The 25696-nt window shown below is 41.4% G+C and overlaps 1 protein-coding gene across 4 annotated transcripts in view; it reads left to right on the top strand.

The window, feature by feature from the left end:
- The window catches only part of LOC133559737 (cGMP-dependent protein kinase 1), a 274083-nt gene that overhangs the window by 21690 nt on the left and 226697 nt on the right, over positions 1-25696 (top strand). The window contains exons 1-2 of one of the 4 annotated variants that reach the window (XM_061911792.1): positions 2402-2447; positions 2538-2604. The exons of 1 other annotated variant lie outside the window; for it this stretch is intronic. In XM_061911792.1, coding sequence (XP_061767776.1) covers positions 2567-2604 — 38 coding nt within the window. In that variant the 5' untranslated portion in view covers positions 2402-2447; positions 2538-2566. Of the gene's footprint in view, positions 1-2401; positions 2605-17783; positions 18373-25696 lie in introns of those variants that run through there. 2 more of the 4 variants (XM_061911790.1, XM_061911788.1) reach the window with 2 other exon arrangements.

Below are 25696 nucleotides of genomic sequence, written 5' to 3'. Positions count from 1 at the left end.
AGGCGCCAACCAGCACCCATCAGGAGCAAGGGTGAAGTGTCTTGCTCAGGACACAACGGATCAATCAATCAATCAATACTAAAATAATGCTACCCTCGAGCAGACGCTATAAACTGACACAAATAGACTAAAAAACAGCTTTTACCCAAGAGCCATAGTAGCATCAAACAAGCACTGAGTCAGCACAATGTGTCCATCATGTCCTCATGTCTCATGTCTTTTTATTTTTTATTTAATGTTATATGTAAATATATTCATAGGTATGCATGGGTGTGGATATATATATATATATATATATATATATATATATATATATATATATATATATATACTTACATCTCTTATTTTCTATCTTTTTTTACTATTAATATTACCAAGTTGTATATGCACCTTTAGGGGATATGCTCCAATGTTGTTGTTCTTTGAACCTGTTCACTGCAATAATGACAATAAAACTCTATTGTATTTTATTCTATAAGCATAACCAAACTGCAATGAGAAGAAACAAAAGTAAAAGTATTGTCACACACACACTAGGTGTGGTGAAATTAACCTTTGCATTTGACCCATCCCCTTGTTCACCCCTTGAAAGGTGAGGGGAGCAGTGAGCAACAGTGTTGGTCACGCCCAGGAATAATTTTTGGTGATTTAAACCCCAATTCCAAGCCTTGATGCTGAGTGCCAAGCAGGGAGGTAATGGCTCCCATTTTTATAGTCTTTGGTATGACTCGGCCGGGGTTTAAACTCACAACCTACCCATCTCAGGGCGGACACACTAACCACTAGGCCACTGAGTAGCAAAAAAATTTGATTTTTTTTCTCTTGCGTTGATTAACCTTTTTTTTAGTGTAATTATTAAATGCGATCAAATCCGGACTGCACTGAGTGTCCAAAACAAAGTATCCAGGCGGCCACTGCAAATAGAGTGAGTGTACATGAGAGCGGTGGTGCGTGTGTTGGTGCCGTGATCTGTGTGGCCACGAGACGGCAATATTTAAATAAAAAAAAATGGTATTGATGTAAATGTGTTAAAATTGCCATTTAAATGTTGATGTGCAAGCAGAAAAATATATTTCCTTAAAAGTCAAATTGTTTTTTCCGATTACTCTATTCATCGTACAAACTAATCAATAGTTTACTCCGTTACTAAAATAAGCGATAACTGCTGCCCTACACATTTTTTTTTTTAAATGTTGAAAAATTTGCCAAAATTGTTTGGAATTTTCAACATAAAAGTACATAAATATTACCAATTCTTTATAATGATTATTATTTTTTTGCAAAAGGTCAAAAAATCTGCCAAATATGTTTAGAATTTTCAACACAAAAGTACATACAGTACATTTTTTTCAATTTATGACTATTATATATATATACAATTTTGTTGTACAACGTACAATGACAATAAGTATATATTCATTTGTATTCTATTCTATTCTTCTATTATTATTTTTTGTAAAAGGTTGGAAATCCTGCCAAAATTATTGAGAATTTTCAACATAAAAGTACATGAATATTTCCAATTTATTTTATAATTTTAATTTTTTTGTAAAATGTTGAAAAATCCGTCAAAATTGTTTACAATTTGCAACATAAATGTACATAAATATTTCCAATTTATTACTATTATTATGAATTTTTTTTGTAAAAAGTCAAAAAATCTGCCAAATTTTTTTTTAAATTTTCAACATAAAAGTACATAAATATTTCCAATGTATTTTGTTTAGTTAATTTCTTGAAGCTTCCCTGCTTGAATCGTGCGGTACGTGACATTTTTGTTTAGACGCTACAGGCGAGTCTGCCAACTTCCTTCTGGTCAAGTTGGATGGCAATTTTATTTTTTAAGCTACAGAACAGTACACATTTTTGGCAAATAAAAAGGTAAAAAATGGCAAATTAAATCCGAATAAAATAAAACATTATATCAGTATTTAAATTTTTAAATCTAAACAAAATAATTTGATTTTTGTTGTTCTTTCTAATGGATTTATGGCCCAGCCGTTGTCAAAGTGTGGACTTCTTCTTATAAACAGATTAAACCATAATAATTTCCTTCATTAATTACATTTTTTTTTCTTATTTATTTACCTATATTTATTCAATAAATATAAATGGACAAAAAACAAAAAAAGCAATAATGCTACAAACTTTTGAACCTATTAGAAACAACACATTCACACACCAAATCAATAATAGAATATTTTCAAAATAATTCAGCTACCTTTTAAAAATGAGAACAAAACCCCTCGATTTGATAAACCGGAATAAATTCATTTGCATTTCTCCGAGTGTTTCTCAGAACTGATCATATTTTCTTAGTCAGGCAACTTTTTTGATGCTCCTGTTGGTGCAGGCGTCCCTAATGAAAGGTCTGACACAGGTGTTTTGACGCCGTCGTTTTGGAATCTCTCGTTGGAGTCCTCATGAGCACCTAAAGTTTTGCAAAGGTGAAAAGCACTACATTGTGTTCTGAAGTGTGATTGGCGGCCAGAGAGAGCAAGTCCTTGTTTGCAAACTTTGCTTTGTTGAATCTGCAGCCTAAGAAATCAAACGTTGGACTTCTTTGATGAAGTCAAGGAAGTCTTTTCACAAAACTCTTGTCAAGTAAGTGTGGAACAATCTGGTTTTTCTCTGCAATCTCAAATGGTCACATCTATGAGAAGGGGAATTGTTACGTAAAGACTACAACTTTGCACAATTGCCACTATTTAACAGGATTAATTTGAACGTAATCACACTTTGTTCTTTTTATTGACCTTGGATTTACAAACCCTGTTTCCATATGAGTTGGGAATTGTGTTAGATGTAAATATAAACAGAATACAATGATTTGCAAATCCTTTTCAAGCCATATTCAGTTGAATATGCTACAAAGACAACATATTTGATGTTCAAACTCATAAACTTAACGGCGTGGCGCAGTGGAAGAGTGGCCGTGCGCAACCCGAGGGTCCCAGGTTCAAATCCCACCTAGTACCAACCTCGTCACGTCCATTGTGTCCTGAGCAAGACACTTCACCCTTGCTCCTGATGGGTGCTGGTTGGCGCCTTGCATGGCAGCTCCCTCCATCAGTGTGTGAATGTGTGTGTGAATGTGGAAGTAGTGTCAAAGCGCTTTGTGTACCTTGAAGGTAGAAAAGTGCTATACAAGTACAACCCATTTATCATTTATTTATTTTTTTTTTTTTACAAATACTAATTAACTTAGAATTTCATGGTTGCAACACATGCCAAAGTAGTTGGGAAAGGGCATGTTCACCACTGTGTTACATCACCTTTTCTTTTAACAACACTCAATAAACGTTTGGGAACTGAGGAAACTAATTGTTGAAGCTTTGAAGGTGGAATTCTTTCCCATTCTTGTTTTATGTAGAGCTTCAGTCCTTCAACAGTCCGGGGTCTGGTGTACCTCGCCCCATCCTTTCTTGTGAAAGACTGAGCATTTTTTGGGAAGCTGTTTTTATAGCCAATCATGGCACCCACCTGTTCCCAATTAGCCTGCACACCTGTGGGATGTTCCCAATAAGTGTTTGATGAGCATTCCTCAACTTTATCAGTATTTTTTTGCCACTTTTCCCAACTTCTTTGTCACGTGTCGCTGGCATCAAATTCTAAAGTTAATGATTATTAGCAAAAAAAAAAAAATGCTTCCGAGTTTGAACATGAAATATGTTGTTGTAATCAACAATATTTATTTGGACTTAAGTGTACAATTTGTAGTGAGACTCCATGTTTGTTCACAGTGTGTCATACATTCATACTGTACATGGGTCGGACATACACCCCCCCCAACTGCCCCGCCCTCCCACCATTACTTCATGGCAGCGACAGTCGGCGGCGGGCCCCGGCTCATCAGATTACCGCAACATGGAGCGAGGGATCCTGTTTCTATTGATCTGCATAGGGAAAGGGAAAAGGGCTGAGCTGGACGACCAGGGAGCTGAAATTTAAAGCCCGGAGGTGCTTTGAAGGACAGTGAGTGGGCCTTTTTTCATGAAGGCAGGATGTATGCTTGATGCTCTGCTAACATGCTGAGATCTGTAGCTTCTCCTCTCCACTCCAGAGGTCAGAAACAAAACAGTAACATAACATGTACACACGGCTAACATTTAACAGAATTGATTCGGGGGCCACGTTTCCAGAAAGCTAAGCACCCAGGGACCCCGGACTTGTGACTTCAGTGTGCAGGAGGACAAACATGACACCAACCTTCCTAAACACTAGAAATCCCACAGTTGGTATTAAACAGGCCTCACTCATGACAGGATTTGGACCAGCACTGTGTTGTCCCACTCATTTCAGCTGTCCTTGAACTCACGATAGTTTGTTTACCTGTAGGGGCGGCATGGCATAGTGGGTAGAGCGGCCGTGCCAGAAACCTGAGGGTTGCAGGTTCGCTTCCCACCTATTGACATCCAAAAAAGCGCTGCCGTTGTGTCCTTGGGCAGGACACTTCACCCTTGCCCCCGGTGCCGCTCACACTGGTGAATGAATGATGAATGAATGAATGATTGGTGGTGGTCGGAGGGGCCGTAGGTGCAAATTCCATCAGTCTACCCCAGGGCAGCTGTGGCTACAGATGTAGCTTACCACCACCATCGTGTGAATGAATGATGGCTTCCCTCTTCTCTGTGAGCGCTTTGAGTATCTAACAATAGAAAAGCGCGATATAAATCTAATCCATTATTATTATTATTATTATTACAACTTTCTCTGACGCTGCCACAGAAAGACGTGCTTTTGCCACTCCGTCTTTGTCTCATTTTGTCCACCAAACCTTTTATGCTGTACGTGAATGCACAATGGTGACTTTTGTTGATGTTGTTGACTCATTGGAGTGCTAATCAGGCGTATTTGGTCAGTGCAAGCTAATCGACTTAAGTTAAAGTACCACTGATAGTCACACACACACTAAGTGTGGGGAAATTTGTCCTGTGCATTCGACCCCTCCCCTTGTTCACCCCCTGGGAGGTGAGGGGAGCAGTGAGCAGCAGCGGTGGCCACGCCCGAGAATATTTTTTGGTGATTTAACCCCCAATTCCAAACCTTGATGCTGAGTGCCAAGCAGGGAGGTAATGGCTCCCATTTTTATAGTCTTTGGTATGACTCGGCCGGGGTTTGAACTCACAACCTACCCATCTCAGGGCGGACACTCTAACCACTAGCAACAAGCGTTGATTTTTGTTCTCTTGCGTCGATTAATCGTTTATTTAGTGTAATTATTAAATATAATAAAGTCCGGACCGCATTGAGTGCCCAAGACAAAGAAGCAAATAGAGTGTACATGAGAGCGGTGGTGCATGTGTGGCAGCAAAATGGCAATATTTTCTAAAAAGAAAAAAAATGGAATGTTAATGTGCGAGCAGAAAAATAAAAATCCTTAAGAGACACAATGTTTTATTCGATTACTCGATGAATCGCACAAAGTTGTCCATTGGTTGCTAAAATAAGCAAAACTTAACTGCAACGAGAAGAAACAAAAGTTAAAAAAGTAAAGTACCAATGATTGTCTCAAACACACACACACACACACACACACACACACACACACACACACACACACACACTAGGTGTGGTGAAATTAATCTCTGCATTTAACCCATCCCCTTGTTCACCCCTTGAAAGGTGAGGGGAGCAGTGGGCAGCAGCGTTGGCCGCGCCCGAGAATAATTTCTGGTGATTTAACCCCCAATTCCAAGCCTTGATGCTGAGTGCCAAGCAGGGAGGTAATGGCTGCCATTTTTATAGTCTTTGGCATGACCCAAAACAAAGAAGCAAATAGAGTGTACATGAGAGCGGTGGTGCATGTGTGGGTGCCGTGATCCATGTGGCGAAGAAACGGCAATATTTTCTAAAAAAAAAAAAAAATGGTATGTTGATGTGCAAGCAGAAAATTTCCTTAAGAGACGCATTGTTTTATCCGATTACTCGATGAATTGCACAAACTATAGTTTGTTTACATGTACAACTTTCTCTGATGCTGCCACAGAAAAATGTCTCCTGTGTGTCTCTAATTTATATTTGCATGTCTCATGACACATTATCTGTGTGTAATAGTGGCTGCATTTCTCATAGTTGTTTGTGGGCCATGTTGTTCCAGACCACAGCAAACTTTACCCAGCCTCCAAAGATTGTAATAAATCCATTAGAAGAAGACAGGTTCCTTTAACTTGGACACACACACTAGTGTTTTCAGGAATTGGCTTTGAACTGAAGGAGATGTCATTTCAGGGACCTTAGTTGAATAGTCCAAACCATGACAAAGAGAGGACCTGAAACGGAGCCTTGAGGAATGCCAGTCATATAACTGCAGAAGTGGAACAAATAAGTGATGACTGCATCTGAAGTAAACAAGCTACATCAACATCTCACATGCAGACATCACCAACTGCCGAAACAGGAGAGGACTTAAAGGGGGTCTTGAGGAACGCCAAGTCACAATTTTGGAGCACATTTTTCTGTTTGCTAGCAAGGTTAAAATGTCAATGCAAGGACCAGGTCCAAGTTCCTCTGTACAACAGGAGCACACTAGTGTTTTTAGGAACTGGCTTTGTCTCCAAAGTTTTGCACTTAGCTGGAGGTCACTAGTTGATTAGCGCTGTGCTAGGCTATTGATGCATTACCATTGATAACAGCAATTACTAGCAGGTAGCATCCTAGTATCGGGTCAGGTTGCAAGGTAGATGATGTATCGCCCTACTGGCCACTCACTGATTGTTGTTATATTTACTTGGCTGCAGTTCTCTGGTATCTTGCTGCCCTCATTCTCCTCTCAGATGTAACAAGTCACCCTATAACTGATGCCTTTGATGCAGCGTGGTTTGTATTATAATTTTAAAATGGGCTGTGTGTTACGATGCTCCATAGTCTCCACAGGAGCCCTCATTCTCCTCCATTCTAGTTGACATAGTTCTGACTGATGCTGTGTGTTACGATGCTCCATAGTCTCCACAGGAGCCCTCATTCTCCTCCATTCTAGTTGACATAGTTCTGACTGATGCTGTGTGTTACGATGCTCCATAGTCTCCACAGGAGCCCTCATTCTCCTCCATTCTAGTTGACATAGTTCTGACTGATGCTGTGTGTTATGATGCTCCATAGTCTCCACAGGAGCTCTCATTCTCCTCCATTGTAGTTGACATAGTTCTGACTGATGCTGTTTAACACGGCCCGGTCTTCACAGTTTTTATTGTATTTTCAAATGGACTCTAGAGTACAATCCACCCACAGTACCTACTTTGCTGCCAGGCTCTGTTTTCTTGCTATCCTCAGTCTCTTCATGGATAAAATGTGTATCCTTGCTGAAAAATCGGTACAGAAAACCCTAGTTGTCCTCCATTGTTTTGATGCATTTTAAGATTGGCCTAGATTTCAGTTTTCATTCTATTTTGAAGTTGACTCTAAAGAATGATGCACTCTGTTTTCTCACTGTCCTCAGTCTCCTCCTGGATACAAAGTGTATCCCTGCTGAGAAATCAGTACAGAAAACCCCTAGTTGTCCTCCATTGTTTAGTTTTCTTGTCCCGTTCTGATGGATGCATTTTAACACGGCCTAGATTTCAGTTTTCATTCTATTTTGAAGTTGACTCTGAATTATGATCCTTCACACTCTTGCTGTCCTCAGTCTCTTCCTGGATAAAATGTGTATCCTTGCTGGGAAATCAACACAGGAGACGCAGTTCTCTCGTCCCATTTTGTCGAATCCATTTGAACACGGCCTGGTTTTCAGAGTTCTTGTATTTTGAAATGGACTCTAAAGTACGATCCATCCACAGTCCCCACTTTTCTGCAAAGCTCGGTTTTCTTGCGGTCCTCAGTCTCCTCCTGGATAAAATGTGTATCCTTGCTGAGAAATCAGTACAGAAGTCCTCCATTGTTGTTTATCTTGTCCTCTTCTGACCGACGCATTTTAACACGGCCTAGATTTCAGTTTTCATTCTTATTTAAAGTTGACCCTGAAGAATGATCCTTCACACTCTCCACTCTGTTTTCTGGCTGTCCTCAGTCTCCTTATGGGTAAAATGTGTATCCTGGCTGGGAAATTGGTACAGAAAACCCTAGTTCTTCTTCATTGTTGTTTATCTTGTCCTCTTCTGACCAATTTACGTTGTGACTTACATGTGTTGTCTTCATTATAACACTTATATAAGACTTTTAAAGTCATTTTGATAGTAGGCTAATATAGACACTTACATCATGTGTTGTCTTCATTGTAAGACCTACATAAGACTTTTAAAGTCATTTTGATAGTAGGCTAATTACAACTAATATAGACACATCATGTGTTGCCTTCATTATAGCACTTATATAAGACTTTTAAGGTCAATTTGATAGTAGGCCAATATAACTAATATAGACACTTACATCATGTGTTGCCTTCATTATAAGACTTACATAAGACTTTTAAAGTAATTTTGATAGTAGGCTGTTATAGATAATATAGACACTTATGTCATGTGTTGCCTTCATTATAAAACTTAATATACGACTTTTCATTTTTTTTGCAGCTCCAGACAGATTAGTTTTTAATGTATTTTTGGTTTCAATATGGCTCTTTCACCGTTTTGTGTTGACCCCTTCCTTCAGGTCCTGGTTGTATTTAACCGTTAAAAAAAACAAACAAGTCAGAGTCTACAAAAATGATCCTCAGGCCAGACTTTGGACATAAAGCAAACATAACGATGACACAGCTGACGTTTTAATGACTGGCCGACTGCATGAAACTTCCCTTTTCTGAGGGCGATGTCACTGTTGACTTATTGTGTTGAATTGTGATAGTCGATGTCAGTCCTGTGAAGAAAGACCGAGGGACGTTCCCAAGTCCCATGCAGCGGGTCTGAAGTAATGCATGATAAAAGGATGCATGGCTCGTCATGTCTCTTGGCCTGCTTGGCTCACGTCAGTCCTTTCTGAGCCATCACGTGACGCCTGCACGCCACCTCCTGTTGTTTGTGCTGCAGGTGATACCCTCATCCGCCACTAGAGGGCAGCTGCAGCCCATCCTAACACATCCTGACCCAGTGACATGTTTCTTTGCATGCTTCTACACTTTAACTCATCCATTTTCTACCGCTTATTCCCTTTCGGGGTCGCGGGCGGTGCTGGCGCCTATCTCAGCTACAATCGGGCAGAAGGCGGGGTACACCCTGGACAAGTCGCCACCTCATCACAGGGCCAACACAGACAGACAGACAACAATCACACACTTTAACTCTCCTATCTTATTTTACCACTAACACAACCTAACCCAGTGACATGTTTCTTTGCAAGCTTTTACACACACACACACACACACACACACACACACACACACACACACACACACACACACACCTCAATGTCTCCCTTCTGTTTTGTGGCGTAATTGCTGTTTTATTTTCAAGCCCACTAACTGTCCATCCTATCTGATTGGCCTTGGCAGTTTATTCCTCCCTGGATTTGTGCAAAGCCCGAAGCCGGCGGATGACTTTAGGGATGTGCAGACACACACAAGGATGACTTTAAGGATGTGCAGACACACACAGGGATGACTTTAGGGATGTGCAGACACACACAAGGATGACTTTAGGGATGTGCAGACACACACAAGGATGACTTTAGGGATGTGCAGACACACAAGGATGACTTTAGGGATGTGCAGACACACACAAGGATGACTTTAGGGATGTGCAGACACACACAAGGATGACTTTAGGGATGTGCAGACACACACAAGGATGACTTTAGGGATGTGAAGACACACACAAGGATGACTTTAGGGATGTGCAGACACACACAAGGATGACTTTAAGGATGTGCAGACACACACAGGGATGACTTTAGGGATGTGCAGACACACACAAGGATGACTTTAGGGATGTGCAGACACACACAAGGATGACTTTAGGGATGTGCAGACACACACAAGGATGACTTTAGGGATGTGCAGACACACACAAGGATGACTTTAGGGATGTGCAGACACACACAAGGATGACTTTAAGGATGTGCAGACACACACAGGGATGACTTTAGGGATGTGCAGACACACACAAGGATGACTTTAGGGATGTGCAGACACACACAAGGATGACTTTAGGGATGTGCAGACACACACAAGGATGACTTTAAGGATGTGCAGACACACACAGGGATGACTTTAGGGATGTGCAGACACACACAAGGATGACTTTAGGGATGTGCAGACACACACAAGGATGACTTTAGGGATGTGCAGACACACACAAGGATGACTTTAGGGATGTGCAGACACACACAAGGATGACTTTAGGGATGTGCAGACACACACAAGGATGACTTTAGGGATGTGCAGACACACAAGGATGACTTTAGGGATGTGCAGACACACACAAGGATGACTTTAGGGATGTGCAGACACACACAAGGATGACTTTAGGGATGTGCAGACACACACAAGGATGACTTTAAGGATGTGCAGACACACACAAGGATGACTTTAGGGATGTGCAGACACACACAAGGATGACTTTAAGGATGTGCAGACACACACAGGGATGACTTTAGGGATGTGCAGACACACACAAGGATGACTTTAGGGATGTGCAGACACACACAAGGATGACTTTAGGGATGTGCAGACACACACAAGGATGACTTTAGGGATGTGCAGACACACACAAGGATGACTTTAGGGATGTGCAGACACACACAAGGATGACTTTAGGGATGTGCAGACACACACAAGGATGACTTTAGGGATGTGCAGACACACACAAGGATGACTTTAGGGATGTGCAGACACACACAAGGATGACTTTAGGGATGTGAAGACACACACAAGGATGACTTTAGGGATGTGCAGACACACACAAGGATGACTTTAAGGATGTGCAGACACACACAAGGATGACTTTAGGGATGTGCAGACACACACAAGGATGACTTTAGGGATGTGCAGACACACACAAGGATGACTTTAAGGATGTGCAGACACACACAGGGATGACTTTAGGGATGTGCAGACACACACAAGGATGACTTTAGGGATGTGCAGACACACACAAGGATGACTTTAGGGATGTGCAGACACACACAAGGATGACTTTAGGGATGTGCAGACACACACAAGGATGACTTTAGGGATGTGCAGACACACACAGGGATGACTTTAGGGATGTGCAGACACACACAAGGATGACTTTAGGGATGTGCAGACACACACAAGGATGACTTTAGGGATGTGCAGACACACACAAGGATGACTTTAGGGATGTGCAGACACACACAGGGATGACTTTAGGGATGTGCAGACACACACAAGGATGACTTTAGGGATGTGCAGACACACACAAGGATGACTTTAGGGATGTGCAGACACACACAGGGATGACTTTAGGGATGTGCAGACACACACAAGGATGACTTTAGGGATGTGCAGACACACACAAGGATGACTTTAGGGATGTGCAGACACACACAGGGATGACTTTAGGGATGTGCAGACACACACAAGGATGACTTTAGGGATGTGCAGACACACACAAGGATGACTTTAAGGATGTGCAGACACACACAGGGATGACTTTAGGGATGTGCAGACACACACAAGGATGACTTTAGGGATGTGCAGACACACACAAGGATGACTTTAGGGATGTGCAGACACACACAAGGATGACTTTAGGGATGTGCAGACACACACAAGGATGACTTTAGGGATGTGCAGACACACACAGGGATGACTTTAAGGATGTGCAGACACACACAAGGATGACTTTAGGGATGTGCAGACACACACAAGGATGACTTTAGGGATGTGCAGACACACACAAGGATGACTTTAGGGATGTGCAGACACACACAAGGATGACTTTAGGGATGTGCAGACACACACAAGGATGACTTTAAGGATGTGCAGACACACACAAGGATGACTTTAGGGATGTGCAGACACACAAGGATGACTTTAAGGATGTGCAGACACACACAAGGATGACTTTAGGGATGTGCAGACACACACAAGGATGACTTTAGGGATGTGCAGACACACACAAGGATGACTTTAGGGATGTGCAGACACACACAAGGATGACTTTAGGGATGTGCAGACACACACAAGGATGACTTTAGGGATGTGCAGACACACACAAGGATGACTTTAAGGATGTGCAGACACACACAAGGATGACTTTAGGGATGTGCAGACACACACAAGGATGACTTTAGGGATGTGCAGACACACACAAGGATGACTTTAAGGATGTGCAGACACACACAAGGATGACTTTAGGGATGTGCAGACACACACAAGGATGACTTTAGGGATGTGCAGACACACAAGGATGACTTTAGGGATGTGCAGACACACACAAGGATGACTTTAGGGATGTGCAGACACACACAAGGATGACTTTAGGGATGTGCAGACACACACAAGGATGACTTTAGGGATGTGCAGACACACACAAGGATGACTTTAGGGATGTGCAGACACACACAAGGATGACTTTAGGGATGTGCAGACACACACAAGGATGACTTTAAGGATGTGCAGACACACACAAGGATGACTTTAAGGATGTGCAGACACACACAAGGATGACTTTAAGGATGTGCAGACACACACAAGGATGACTTTAGGGATGTGCAGACACACACAAGGATGACTTTAGGGATGTGCAGACACACACAAGGATGACTTTAGGGATGTGCAGACACACACAAGGATGACTTTAGGGATGTGCAGACACACACAAGGATGACTTTAGGGATGTGCAGACACACACAAGGATGACTTTAAGGATGTGCAGACACACACAAGGATGACTTTAAGGATGTGCAGACACACACAAGGATGACTTTAAGGATGTGCAGACACACACAAGGATGACTTTAGGGATGTGCAGACACACACAAGGATGACTTTAGGGATGTGCAGACACACACAAGGATGACTTTAAGGATGTGCAGACACACACAAGGATGACTTTAGGGATGTGCAGACACACACAAGGATGACTTTAGGGATGTGCAGACACACACAAGGATGACTTTAGGGATGTGCAGACACACACAAGGATGACTTTAGGGATGTGCAGACACACACAAGGATGACTTTAGGGATGTGCAGACACACACAAGGATGACTTTAGGGATGTGCAGACACACACAAGGATGACTTTAGGGATGTGCAGACACACACAAGGATGACTTTAGGGATGTGCAGACACACACAAGGATGACTTTAAGGATGTGCAGACACACACAAGGATGACTTCAGGGATGTGCAGACACACACAAGGATGACTTTAGGGATGTGCAGACACACACAAGGATGACTTTAGGGATGTGCAGACACACACAAGGATGACTTTAGGGATGTGCAGACACACAAGGATGACTTTAGGGATGTGCAGACACACACAAGGATGACTTTAGGGATGTGCAGACACACACAAGGATGACTTTAGGGATGTGCAGACACACACAAGGATGACTTTAGGGATGTGCAGACACACACAAGGATGACTTTAGGGATGTGCAGACACACACAAGGATGACTTTAGGGATGTGCAGACACACACAAGGATGACTTTAGGGATGTGCAGACACACACAAGGATGACTTTAGGGATGTGCAGACACACACAAGGATGACTTTAGGGATGTGCAGACACACACAAGGATGACTTTAGGGATGTGCAGACACACACAAGGATGACTTTAGGGATGTGCAGACACACACAAGGATGACTTTAGGGATGTGCAGACACACAAGATTAGATCAAGAATGTTGGTTAGGTTTGTGTTTTTGTTTTGTTTGGTTTTCTCCTTGTGTCTGCGAATAAAAGGAATGAATTCATTAATTAAGAAGGCCTCTGTGGGAGGGTGTTTCTTTTTTTAATTATTTTTTAAGTGGTCAAACTACTAATGCAGTATTGTATGAAAAGCAACAAGTGGAAACAGGGCCGGAACTAGGATTTGGGAAATATCGAGGTCTAAGAGAAGCTTTGAAAGGCACTTTGTAAATAAAAAAAGTGGACTGTTCCAACAATCCTGCTGTCGAATGTTAGATCATGTAAGGCAGGGGTCGGGAACCTTTTTGGTTGAGAGAGCCATGAAAGCCAAATATTTCAACATTTATTTCCGTGAGAGCCGTATAATATTTTTTAAACACTGAATACAACTAAATGTGTGCATTTTTAAGTAAGACCTGTCATTTCTTTGTGATCATGTTCTGTTTAGTTATGTTCTGTTTTGTTTTTGACTCCATTAGTTCCTGTTTTTGCGCACCCTGGTTTGTTTTTGTTTCCATGACTACCGATCAGTTCACCTGTTTTCAGGACTCACACACCTGATTCACTTGAACTCATGTACCTGTTGTCAATCACCACGTCACCATTTAAGCCTGCAGTTGCCAGGCAGTCAGCCTGGCGTCATCACTTTTTACTACCATGAATTGATTAACGTGGACCCCGACTTAAACAAGTTGAAAAACTTATTGGGGTGTTACCATTTAGTGGTCAATTGTACGGAATATGTACTGTACTGTGCAATCTACTAATAAAAGTTTCAATCAATCAATCAATCAACCCTCTATCACCTCCTACACACCTATGTTATCCATGCCGATGATCCATGCTCTTGCTCGGTCCAAGTACGTTTTTCATGCCATAGTTTGTAAGTTTTATTTTATGTTCATAGTTCTCCCATTGTGCAAGTTTTCATAGCCAAGTTTTTAACCTCCTCTGAGAGCGCCTTTTGTTTATACCCTTTGTTTTTGTAATATATTTGAGTTAAGATTAAAGATGTCATTACCTTTACGCCATGTCCGTTTTAATCACTTTGCACCACGGGAAAACAAACCACACCGCAGTCCAGGTCTTGACAAGACCAACATTTTTAGAGTATAATAAGTCTCTTACTCTTTTTAATAACATTGTTATTTTAAATTTAACCAATAATAAATATATTACTTTTTACCATTAATGCAACATCTTGAACAGGTGCGGTAGAAAACGGATGGTTGGATTAAAATGGATGAGAATGTTTTATAATTTGAACGTTATTTTTAACAATGTGATTACCATCCTAATTATTAATTACTTATCCTGTTAAGCAATGTCAGCTAAGATGTATCTGAGAGCCAGATGCAGTCATCAAAAGAGCCACATCTGGCTCGCGAGCCATAGGTTCCCTACCCCTGTTGTAAGGTAATACTTATACCTATATGAATGCTTTTATTATGTATTTATATAGTACGTTTACCATAATTAACTATAATTTTTTTAACAAAATGTATTCTTTCTATTTTGGGAGAGAAAAAAACATTCGTATTACATGTGATCGCAAATGATGTTAACTTAAATATTGTCTAATTATGCAAAAATATATGATCAAACATTCAAACTATTTTTTAACATAGAAATAAATACTAATAATAATGATTTCCAAGCAGGTGGCGACTTGTCCAGGGTGTAATGGCCTTCCGCCCGATTGTAGCTGAGATAGTCCCGGCGCCCCCCGCGACTCTAAAGGGAATAAGCGGTAGAAAATGAATGGATGGATGATTTCAAAGCATGTTATTGTGCAATGTAAAAGTAGTAATAGATTTCATGGTCAAATTGTGAAATTTACTGTGATTTTTTACAGCATTTTTCTCTCAATGAAAAAAACTATTTTTTACTGTAATAAACTGTAGTGCCTTTTTGCCATTTACAGTAATACACTGAAACATCTATGCAAATAATAATAAACAAACAGGCAGCTTAAGTGCCAACATTTTACTGTAAAATTGAAGTTTTTTGGAATTCACCCCCCAAAATAATGTACATTTTACAGTAAAATTCTGGCAACTGAGCTGCCTTTTTTTTTTAAAATTTTTTTTTTGTCAAAGATCCTCGATGTAATTTAAAAAAACTGCTCCTTTTTAAGACCTATTTACCACAAATCCAAGATCCTCCAGGGGAATTAAGAAAACACTTATTTTGTAAATTACAGCATAAATAACCATCACATGTCTAAAAGTATTCACATTGTACTTTTGTATTTGTAAAGCAGTCACTTGTGTCCACAGAGTATTCAGGTTTAGACAACACAACTTTCAAATGTCCCTCAACAACACCCAGCTCCTGAAAGTCATGGTTTGGCCCAAATGAGGCCTAATTAGTCCAAGCAGGTGTGCTCAGCTACATAATCACCTCAACCACACCTGACTCTTTTAGCCACACCTGCAGAGTCGTGGTGACTGACAGCTTACAACTTCTTAGTTGAGCATGCTTTCCACTGACTTAAAATAAAAAGTGCATGTTTGAGAGGAAGCCAAAGGTCAAACAGAGACAGTGTGGGGTCAAACTGTCACAATAAGAAATGTTGTTATTCAAGGACCTATTTAACACAAATCAAAGATCCTCTATATGATACAAAACTGCTGTTTATCAAGGACCTATTTAACACAAATCAAAGATCCTCTATGTGACAGAGATACTCTTCTGTTTTTAAACACCCGTCAAAGATCCTCTAAAACTGCTGTTTTCAAGGCCCTGTTTACCACAACTCAAAGATCCTCTATTTTAACAGAGGCACTCTTCTTTTCTTAACACTTGTCAAAGATCCTCTATACGACATAAAAACTGCTGTTTTTCAAGGACCTATTTACCACCAATCAAAGATCTTCTACGTAACAGAGGAAGTATTCTGTTTTTAACACTCGTCAAAGATCCTCTATTCAATATATAAAAAATGCTGTTATTCAAGGACCTGTTTACCACAAATCAAAGAACATCGTAATCTTCTGTTTTAACACTCGTCAAAGATCCTCTATACAATATAACAACTTCAGTTTGTCAAGGCCCTATTTACCACAAATCAAAGATCCTCTTTAGGATACAAAACTGCTGTTTTTCAAGGCCCTATGTACCACATATCAAAGATCCTTTATGTCAGTGGTCCCCAACCTTCTTGTAGCTGCAGACCAGTCAATGCTTGATAAATTGTCCCGCGCGGGGGGGGGGGGGGGGGGGGGGGGGGAATTGGGTTGTCATGGAAAAGGGAGGTTTTTGAGTTGGTGCACTAATTTTAAGTGTATCTTGTGTTTTTTATGATAATTTGATAAAAAAAAATAAAAAATAAAAAATGAATAAGAATTCTGCGGCCCGGTGGTTGGGGACCATTGCTCTATGTGACAGAGATACTCTTGTTTTTAAACACCTGTTAAATATCCTCTATAGCTGCTGTTTTCAAGGCCCTATTTACCACAAGTCAAAGATCCTCTATTTTAACAGAGGCACTCTTCTTTTCTTAACACTTGTCAAAGATCCTCTATACGACATAAAAAGTTTTTCAAGGACCTATTTACCACAAATCAAAGATCCTCTATGTCACAAAGGTACTCTTCTGGTTTCCAAACATTCAATCAAAGATCCTGTGATTGTCAACAAAAGTCTCTGGCAAATCCAGAATGAACAAAGATGCATTATTTCTAGCAGATTAATGTGACTTTTTGGACTTTTTCATTTCCGGTGGCAACGGTGGTGATGCCTTTTTTTACACTGAGCTCCGCTGTTGAAAGAGTGTTTTTTGTTTTGTTTTTCCTGCGGGAAATGACAGCAGGTGTGCCCGCGCAGGATGATTCTTATTCGGCTGCACTGCACCTCAGATTCCTGCAGGCGTCCTTCTTTCCACGCAGCTTCCCGCCGGGCGTGCGCGGATCCGCGTGGAGGAGAAGGAGAGAGAGGAGAGATAGAGAGAGAGAGTGGGAGGAAACTTTGCGTGGTTGTGAGCGAGCAGCAGTATGTCAGCTGCGGGATCTGCCGCGCACAGCTCCGCGTAAACATCCAGTGGAGGAGGTTGGATGCTGGATCCTGGATGCTGGATGTTGGATCCTGGATGCTGGATCCTGGATGCTGGATGCTGGATGCTGAAGGTTGAAGACTGACGGGAGTCTGCGAGCGAGGCTGTTGATGCCGGATAAAGTTTCCCCGGCTTGGCGCGGCAGAGGATCGAGGACCCGGACTCCCGCCTGACAAGTTGCCGCCTGGCCTCGCCTGGCCTGGCCTGGCCTGGTCTGGTCTGGTCTGGTCTGGTCTGGTCTGGTCTGGGCCACCATGGGCACCCTGCGCGACCTGCAGTATGCTCTGCAGGAGAAGATCGAGGAGCTGCGGCAGCGAGACGCGCTCATCGACGAGCTGGAACTGGAGCTGGACCAGAAGGACGAGCTGATCCAGAAGCTGCAGAACGAGCTGGACAAGTACCGCTCCGTCATCAAACCCGCCACGCAGCAGGTCCACAAACACCCGGAGCTGCAGGCCGAGCAGCAGCGCACCAAGAGGCAGGCCATCTCGGCGGAGCCCACCGCCTTCGACATCCACGATCTCAGCCACGTCACGCTGCCTTTCTACCCCAAAAGTCCACAGTAGGTGTCCACGCGCGACATTCCCGCCGCGCCTGGCTTGGGAGGACACTCACCTGTCCGCGTAATGCTGCTGGGGGCGCCTGTGGGGTGGAACGCCTGTGGAGTGGAGCACCTGTGGGGTGGAGCACAGGAGCGCCTGTGGGGTGGAGCACCTGTGGGGTGGAACACAGGAGCGCCTGTGGGGTGGAACACCTGTGAGGTGGAACACAGGAGCACCTGTGAGGTGGAGCACCTGTGGGGTGGAACACAGGAGCACCTTTGAGGTGGAGCACCTGTGAGGTGGAACACAGGAGCACCTGTGAGGTGGAGCACCTGTGGGGTGGAACACAGGAGCGCCTGTGGGGTGGAGCACTTGTGGGGTGGAGCACCTGTGGGGTGGAGCACCTGTGGGGTGGAACACAGGAGCACCTGTGAGGTGGAGCACCTGTGGGGTGGAACACAGGAGCACCTGTGAGGTGGAGCACCTGTGGGGTGGAACACAGGAGCGCCTGTGAGGTGGAGCACTTGTAAGGTGGCGCACAGAAGCACCTTTGAGATGGAGCACCTGTGAGGTGGAGCACCTGTGAGGTGGAGCACCTGTGAGGTGTAGCACCTGTGAGGTGGAGCACCTGTGAGGTGGAGCACCTGTGAGGTGTAGCACCTGTGGGGCAGCCATGCCTCCTCCACAGCTCCACTATTCACCACAAGTTGCACACTTCCAACAAATCTGGACTTTGTGACGTTTAGAAAAAAAGCCAGACTTTTTGACCAAAAGATAGACTTTTTGACACTTGGAAAAAAAATCAATATTTTTTTTTTTTACAATAAAATTTCAAACTTTTTGATACTTAGAAAAAATCCCAGCTTTTTGACAAAAAAAATGTCCGACTTTTTGACACTTAGAAAAAAATCCAGATTTATTGACACTTAAAAACACTTTTTTCTGGCAAATTTAGAATGAACAAAGATGCATTATTTGTAGTAAATAAATGTGACATTTTGGACTTTTTCAATCCCGATTTTTTGACACTTAAAAGACTCCCAACTTTTTCACCCAAAAATTTCCCACCTTTTGACGCTTAAAAAAACAGATTTTCTGACACATAGAAAAATATCAAACATTTTTTGACAACAAAATGTCCAACTTTTTGATACTTGGAAAAAATCCAGACTTTTTGACAATAAAATGTCCGACTTTTCGACACTTATAAAAAAATTCTGACTTTTTGACACTTAGAAAAAAATCCACATTTATTGACACTTAAACAAATCCAAATTTTCTGACAAAAATTAAAATCCAACTTGTTGACACTTAAAAAAAATCCTGACTTTTTTGACAGAATCTGTGCCAAATTTTTTTTCCAACTTTTTGAAAAAATTCTGACTTCTTGACACTTAGAAAAAAATCCAGATTTATTGACACTTAAACAAATCCCAATTTTTGGACAAAAAAAAAAATCCAACTTGTTGACACTTAAAAAATATCCAGACTTTTTTGACACTTGGAAAAAAAAAAATATGACAAAAAATTGTCCGACTTTATTGATACTTAGAAAAAATTCAAATTTTTACACTTTGAAAAAATCCCGACTTTTTGACACGTAGAAAAAAAATCCAGATTTATTGACACTTAAACAAATCCCAACTTTCTGACAAAAAAAAATCCAACTTGTTGACACTTAAAAAAATCCTGACTTTTTTGACAGAATTTGTGCCCAAAAAATCCCAATTTTTTCACACTTTGAAAAATTACAGACTTTTTGACAAAATATATGTCCCCACTTTTTGACACTGAGAAAAAAAAAAAATCTAGATTTTTTGACACTTTAAAAAATCCCAAATTTTTGACAAAAAATTTCTGACTTTTTGACACTTAGAAAAAAATCCCGATTTATTGACACTTAAAAAAATCTCGACTTTTTGACAGGAAAAAATCCAGACTTTGACACTTAGAAAAAATCCAGAGTTTTTGACCCCAAAATGTGAGACTTTTTGAGAGTTATAAAGAAGTGTTGTTGTTGGAAGGAGATGAGTCAAATCCTGAAGGATCTGCTTGTGATTCTTCCAATGCTGAAGTTGAACTGAGATGCTGCCAGGATGTAGTGTGAATGTCAGAAGGCTGAAGACTTTGAATTTCCAGCAAAACTGGAATTGGGTTTGAAACTTGGGAAAGTGTTGTTTTGAATGTCCAGGATGAGTTGAATGTGTCGATGTTGGAATGCTTTGACTAGCTTGAAAAGTGTAAAAATTGTGCAACCTGGAAACACGTCTCATTCATTTCAATTGGAAATTTGGGAATTTGGGGGAAAAGTGGGATTTAAAAAAAAAAGATTAGGAGCAAGAATGTCCTGAATGAGCTGATTTGGTTGGTGTTGGAATTGTTTAAATCAGTCAAGAAATGATTTGATGTGATGTTGGAAGGCTTGAAGTGGGTCCAAACATGTGGAAGAAGAAGTCGGGTAAAAAAATGGTTTTCCTGGATTTTTCTTAACTTGATGAAGGATTGTTTGAATGTCCAGGATGAGTGGAATGTGTCGATGTTGGAATGCTTACTGGAAGTTGCTTTCTTGTCTGCTTAAGTTATTTATTGCTGCCTTTATTTTAGGGCCGCAGCTATCGATTATTTTCTAATCCAGTAATCTACTGATTAGTCTGTTCGATTAATCGAGTAAAACACACTTCATGGCCTCTATGTATGCTCTACTTTTAGGGAAACACTTTTTTTTAGTTGTTCAAGTTATTTATTCATGTGTTTATTTTAGGGTTGCAGCTATCGATTATTTTGTAATTCAGTAATCTACTGATTAGTCTGTTCGATTAATTGAGTAATCCGATAAAACACACTTCATAGCCTCTATGTATGCTCTACTTTTAGATATACACAAAATTTATTTGTTTGTTATTTATTGGTGTCTTTATTTTAGGTTGCTGCTATCGATTATTTTGTATTCGAGTACTCTGTTCGATTAATCGAGTAATCCTATAAAACACACTTTATAGCCTCTATGTGTACACTATTTTTAGGGTAACATTATTTTAGTTTTTTTATTTATTGGTGTCTTTATTTTAGGGCTACAGCAGTTTATTATTTTGTACTCGAGTAATCTATTGATTAGTCTGTTCGATTAATCCGATAAAACACCCTTCATAGCCTCTGTGTTCACTATTTTTAGGGTAACATTATGTTTAGTTGTTTGATATTTATTGGTGTGTTTAAGGCTGCTGCTATCAATTATTTTGTAATTGACTTAACTCTGGATTAGTCTGTTCGATTAATCGGGTAATCGGATGAAACACACTTTAAAGCCTCTGTCTACACTATTTTTAGGGAAACACTAAATTTATTTAAGTTATTTATTGATGTGTTTATTTTAGGGCTACAGCAATCAATTATTATATAATCGAGTAATCTATTGATTAGTCTGTTCAAATAATCAAGTAGTCCGATAAAACACACTTCACAGCCTCTATGTGTACACTATTTCTAGGGAAACACTACATTTATTTGTTTAAGTTATTTATTGGTGTGTTTATTTTAGGGCTATAGTGATCAATTATTTTGTAATCGAGTAATCTATCAATTAGTCTGTTGGAATAATCGAGGAATCCAATAAAACACACTTTGTAGCCTCTATAATGATAAATGGGTTGTACTTGTATAGCACTTTTCTACCTTCAAGGTACTCAAAGCACTTTGACACTACTTCCACATTCACACACACATTCACACACTGATGGAGGGAGCTGCCATGCAAGGCGCCAACCAGCACCCATCAGGAGCAAGGGTGAAGTGTCTTGCTCAGGACACAACGGACATAACGAGGTTGGTACTAGGTGGGGATTGAACCAGGGACCCTCGGGTTGCGCACGGCCACTCTCCCACTGCACCACGCCGTCCTCAAATGTGTTTACTATTTTTAGAGAAACACTATATTTAGTTGTTGAAGTTATTTATTGGTGTGTTTATTTTAGGGCTGCTGCTATCGAGTATTTTGTAGTCGAATAGTCTGTTCGATTAATCGAGTAATCCGATAAAACACACTTTATAGCCTCTATGTGTACACTATTTTTAGGGTAACATTATTTTTATTTATTTAATTTATTGGTGTCTTTATTTTAGTGCTACATCAATTTATTATTTTGTGCTCGAGTAATCTATTGACTAGTCTGTTCGATTAATCGATTAATTTGATAAAACACCCTTCATAGCCTCTGTGTTCACTATTTTTAGGGTAACATAATTTGTAGTTGTTTGATATTTATTGGTGTGTTTAAGGCTGCTGCTATCAATTATTTTGTAATCGAGTTACTCTGGATTAGTCCGTTCGATTAATCGGGTAATCGGATGAAACTTTTTTTCTTATCCAATTAAATAATTGCTCCAGCGTTAGTTTATTTGACTAATTAGTTTGTTGGATGGGTTATTTCATTAGTTTTCATCTGGTTAGTTAGTTGGAGTGTTTAGTACACTTTATCATTGCTTTGTTGATTTGTTATCCTTGAGTAGTTAATTTGTTATTGTTGAGTAGTTAATTTGTTGATTATCTGGATGGTAAGTTGTTGTGTTTACTTCATTCTTTGATGAGTTGGTTTGTTGTCTGCTTGGATTAAGTTTTTGCTTTGTAAGCAAATGATTTTTTATTTACTTTGTTGCTCCTTTGATCATTTAAGCGGTTAGTGTGTTGGTACATTTGGTGAAATAAGTGTCTGCTTGAATGTCTGCTGAGGAGGTGTGACTCATGTGCTTCTTGGGAGTAGTGAGCAGAATGATGCAGATAGTCCAGCTTATTGGGAGTAATGAACGGAATGATGCAGATAGTCCAGCTTCTTGGGAGTAGTGAGCAGAATGATGCAGATAGTCCAGCTTATTGGGAGTAATGAACGGAATGATGCAGATAGTCCAGCTTCTTGGGAGTAGTGAGCAGAATGATGCAGATAGTCCAGCTTATTGGGAGTAATGAACGGAATGATGCAGATAGTCCAGCTTCTTGGGAGTAGTGAGCAGAATGATGCAGATAGTCCAGCTTATTGGGAGTAATGAACGGAATGATGCAGATAGTCCAGCTTCTTGGGAGTAGTGAGCGGAATGATGCAGATAGTCCAGCTTCTTGGGAGTAGTGAGCAGAATGATGCAGATAGTCCAGCTGCTTGGGAGTAGTGAGCAGAATGATGCAGATAGTCCAGCTTCTTGGGAGTAGTGAGCAGAATGATGCAGATAGTCCAGCTTCTTGGGAGTAGTGAGCAGAATGATGCAGATAGTCCAGCTTCTTGGGAGTAGTGAGCAGAATGATGCAGATAGTCCAGCTTCTTGGGAGTAGTGAGCAGAATGATGAAGATAGTCCAGCTTCTTGGGAGTAGTGAGCGGAATGATGCAGATAGTCCACCTTCTTGGGAGTAGTGAGCAGAATGATGCAGATAGTCCAGCTTCTTGGGAGTAGTGAGCGGAATGATGCAGATAGTCCAGCTTCTTGGGAGTAGTGAGCGGAATGATGCAGATAGTCCACCTTCTTGGGAGTAGTGAGCGGAATGATGCAGATAGTCCACCTTCTTGGGAGTAGTGAGCGGAATGATGCAGATAGTCCAGCTTCTTGGGAGTAGTGAGCGGAATGATGCAGATAGTCCAGCTTCTTGGAAGTAGTGAGCGGAATGATGCCGATAGTCCAGCTTCTTGGGAGTAATGAACGGAATGATGCAGATAGTCCAGCTTCTTGGGAGTAGTGAGCGGAATGATGCAGATAGTCCACCTTCTTGGGAGTAATGAACGGAATGATGCAGATAGTCCAGCTTCTTGGGAGTAGTGAGCAGAATGATGCAGATAGTCCAGCTTCTTGGGAGTAGTGAGCGGAATGATGGAGATAGTCCAGCTTCTTGGGAGTAGTGAGCAGAATGATGGAGATAGTCCAGCTTCTTGGGAGTAGTGAGCGGAATGATGCAGATAGTCCAGCTTCTTGGGAGTAGTGAGCAGAATGATGAAGATAGTCCAGCTTCTTGGGAGTAGTGAGCGGAATGATGAAGATAGTCCAGCTTCTTGGGAGTAGTGAGCGGAATGATGAAGATAGTCCAGCTTCTTGGGAGTAGTGAGCGGAATGATGGAGATAGTCCAGCTTCTTGGGAGTAGTGAGCGGAATGATGCAGATAGTCCAGCTTCTTGGGAGTAGTGAGCGGAATGATGCAGATAGTCCAGCTTCTTGGGAGTAGTGAGCAGAATGATGAAGATAGTCCAGCTTCTTGGGAGTAGTGAGCAGAATGATGCAGATAGTCCAGCTTCTTGGGAGTAGTGAGCGGAATGATGAAGATAGTCCAGCTTCTTGGGAGTAGTGAGCGGAATGATGAAGATAGTCCAGCTTCTTGGGAGTAGTGAGCGGAATGATGAAGATAGTCCAGCTTCTTGGGAGTAGTGAGCGGAATGATGGAGATAGTCCAGCTTCTTGGGAGTAGTGAGCGGAATGATGCAGATAGTCCAGCTTCTTGGGAGTAGTGAGCGGAATGATGCAGATAGTCCAGCTTCTTGGGAGTAGTGAGCGGAATGATGCAGATAGTCCAGCTTCTTGGGAGTAGTGAGCGGAATGATGCAGATAGTCCAGCTTCTTGGGAGTAGTGAGCAGAATGATGCAGATAGTCCAGCTTCTTGGGAGTAGTGAGCGGAATGATGCAGATAGTCCAGCTTCTTGGGAGTAGTGAGCGGAATGATGCAGATAGTCCATCTTCTTGGGAGTAGTGAGCGGAATGATGGAGATAGTCCAGCTTCTTGGGAGTAGTGAGCGGAATGATGCAGATAGTCCAGCTTCTTGGGAGTAGTGAGCAGAATGATGGAGATAGTCCAGCTTCTTGGGAGTAGTGAGCAGAATGATGCAGATAGTCCAGCTTCTTGGGAGTAGTGAGCAGAATGATGCAGATAGTCCAGCTTCTTGGGAGTAGTGAGCAGAATGATGCAGATAGTCCAGCTTCTTGGGAGTAGTGAGCGGAATGATGCAGATAGTCCAGCTTCTTGGAGTAGTGAGCGGAATGATGCAGATAGTCCAGCTTCTTGGGAGTAGTGAGCAGAATGATGAAGATAGTCCAGCTTCTTGGGAGTAGTGAGCAGAATGATGCAGATAGTCCAGCTTCTTGGGAGTAGTGAGCGGAATGATGCAGATAGTCCATCTTCTTGGGAGTAGTGAGCGGAATGATGGAGATAGTCCAGCTTCTTGGGAGTAGTGAGCAGAATGATGCAGATAGTCCAGCTTCTTGGGAGTAGTGAGCGGAATGATGCAGATAGTCCAGCTTCTTGGGAGTAGTGAGCGGAATGATGCAGATAGTCCAGCTTCTTGGGAGTAGTGAGCGGAATGATGAAGATAGTCCAGCT

This window comes from Nerophis ophidion, linkage group LG09 (genome assembly GCF_033978795.1).
Source record: "Nerophis ophidion isolate RoL-2023_Sa linkage group LG09, RoL_Noph_v1.0, whole genome shotgun sequence".
In the NCBI taxonomy this organism is placed as follows: Eukaryota; Metazoa; Chordata; class Actinopteri; order Syngnathiformes; family Syngnathidae; genus Nerophis; species Nerophis ophidion.
This window is presented reverse-complemented; position numbering and strand designations above follow the sequence as displayed.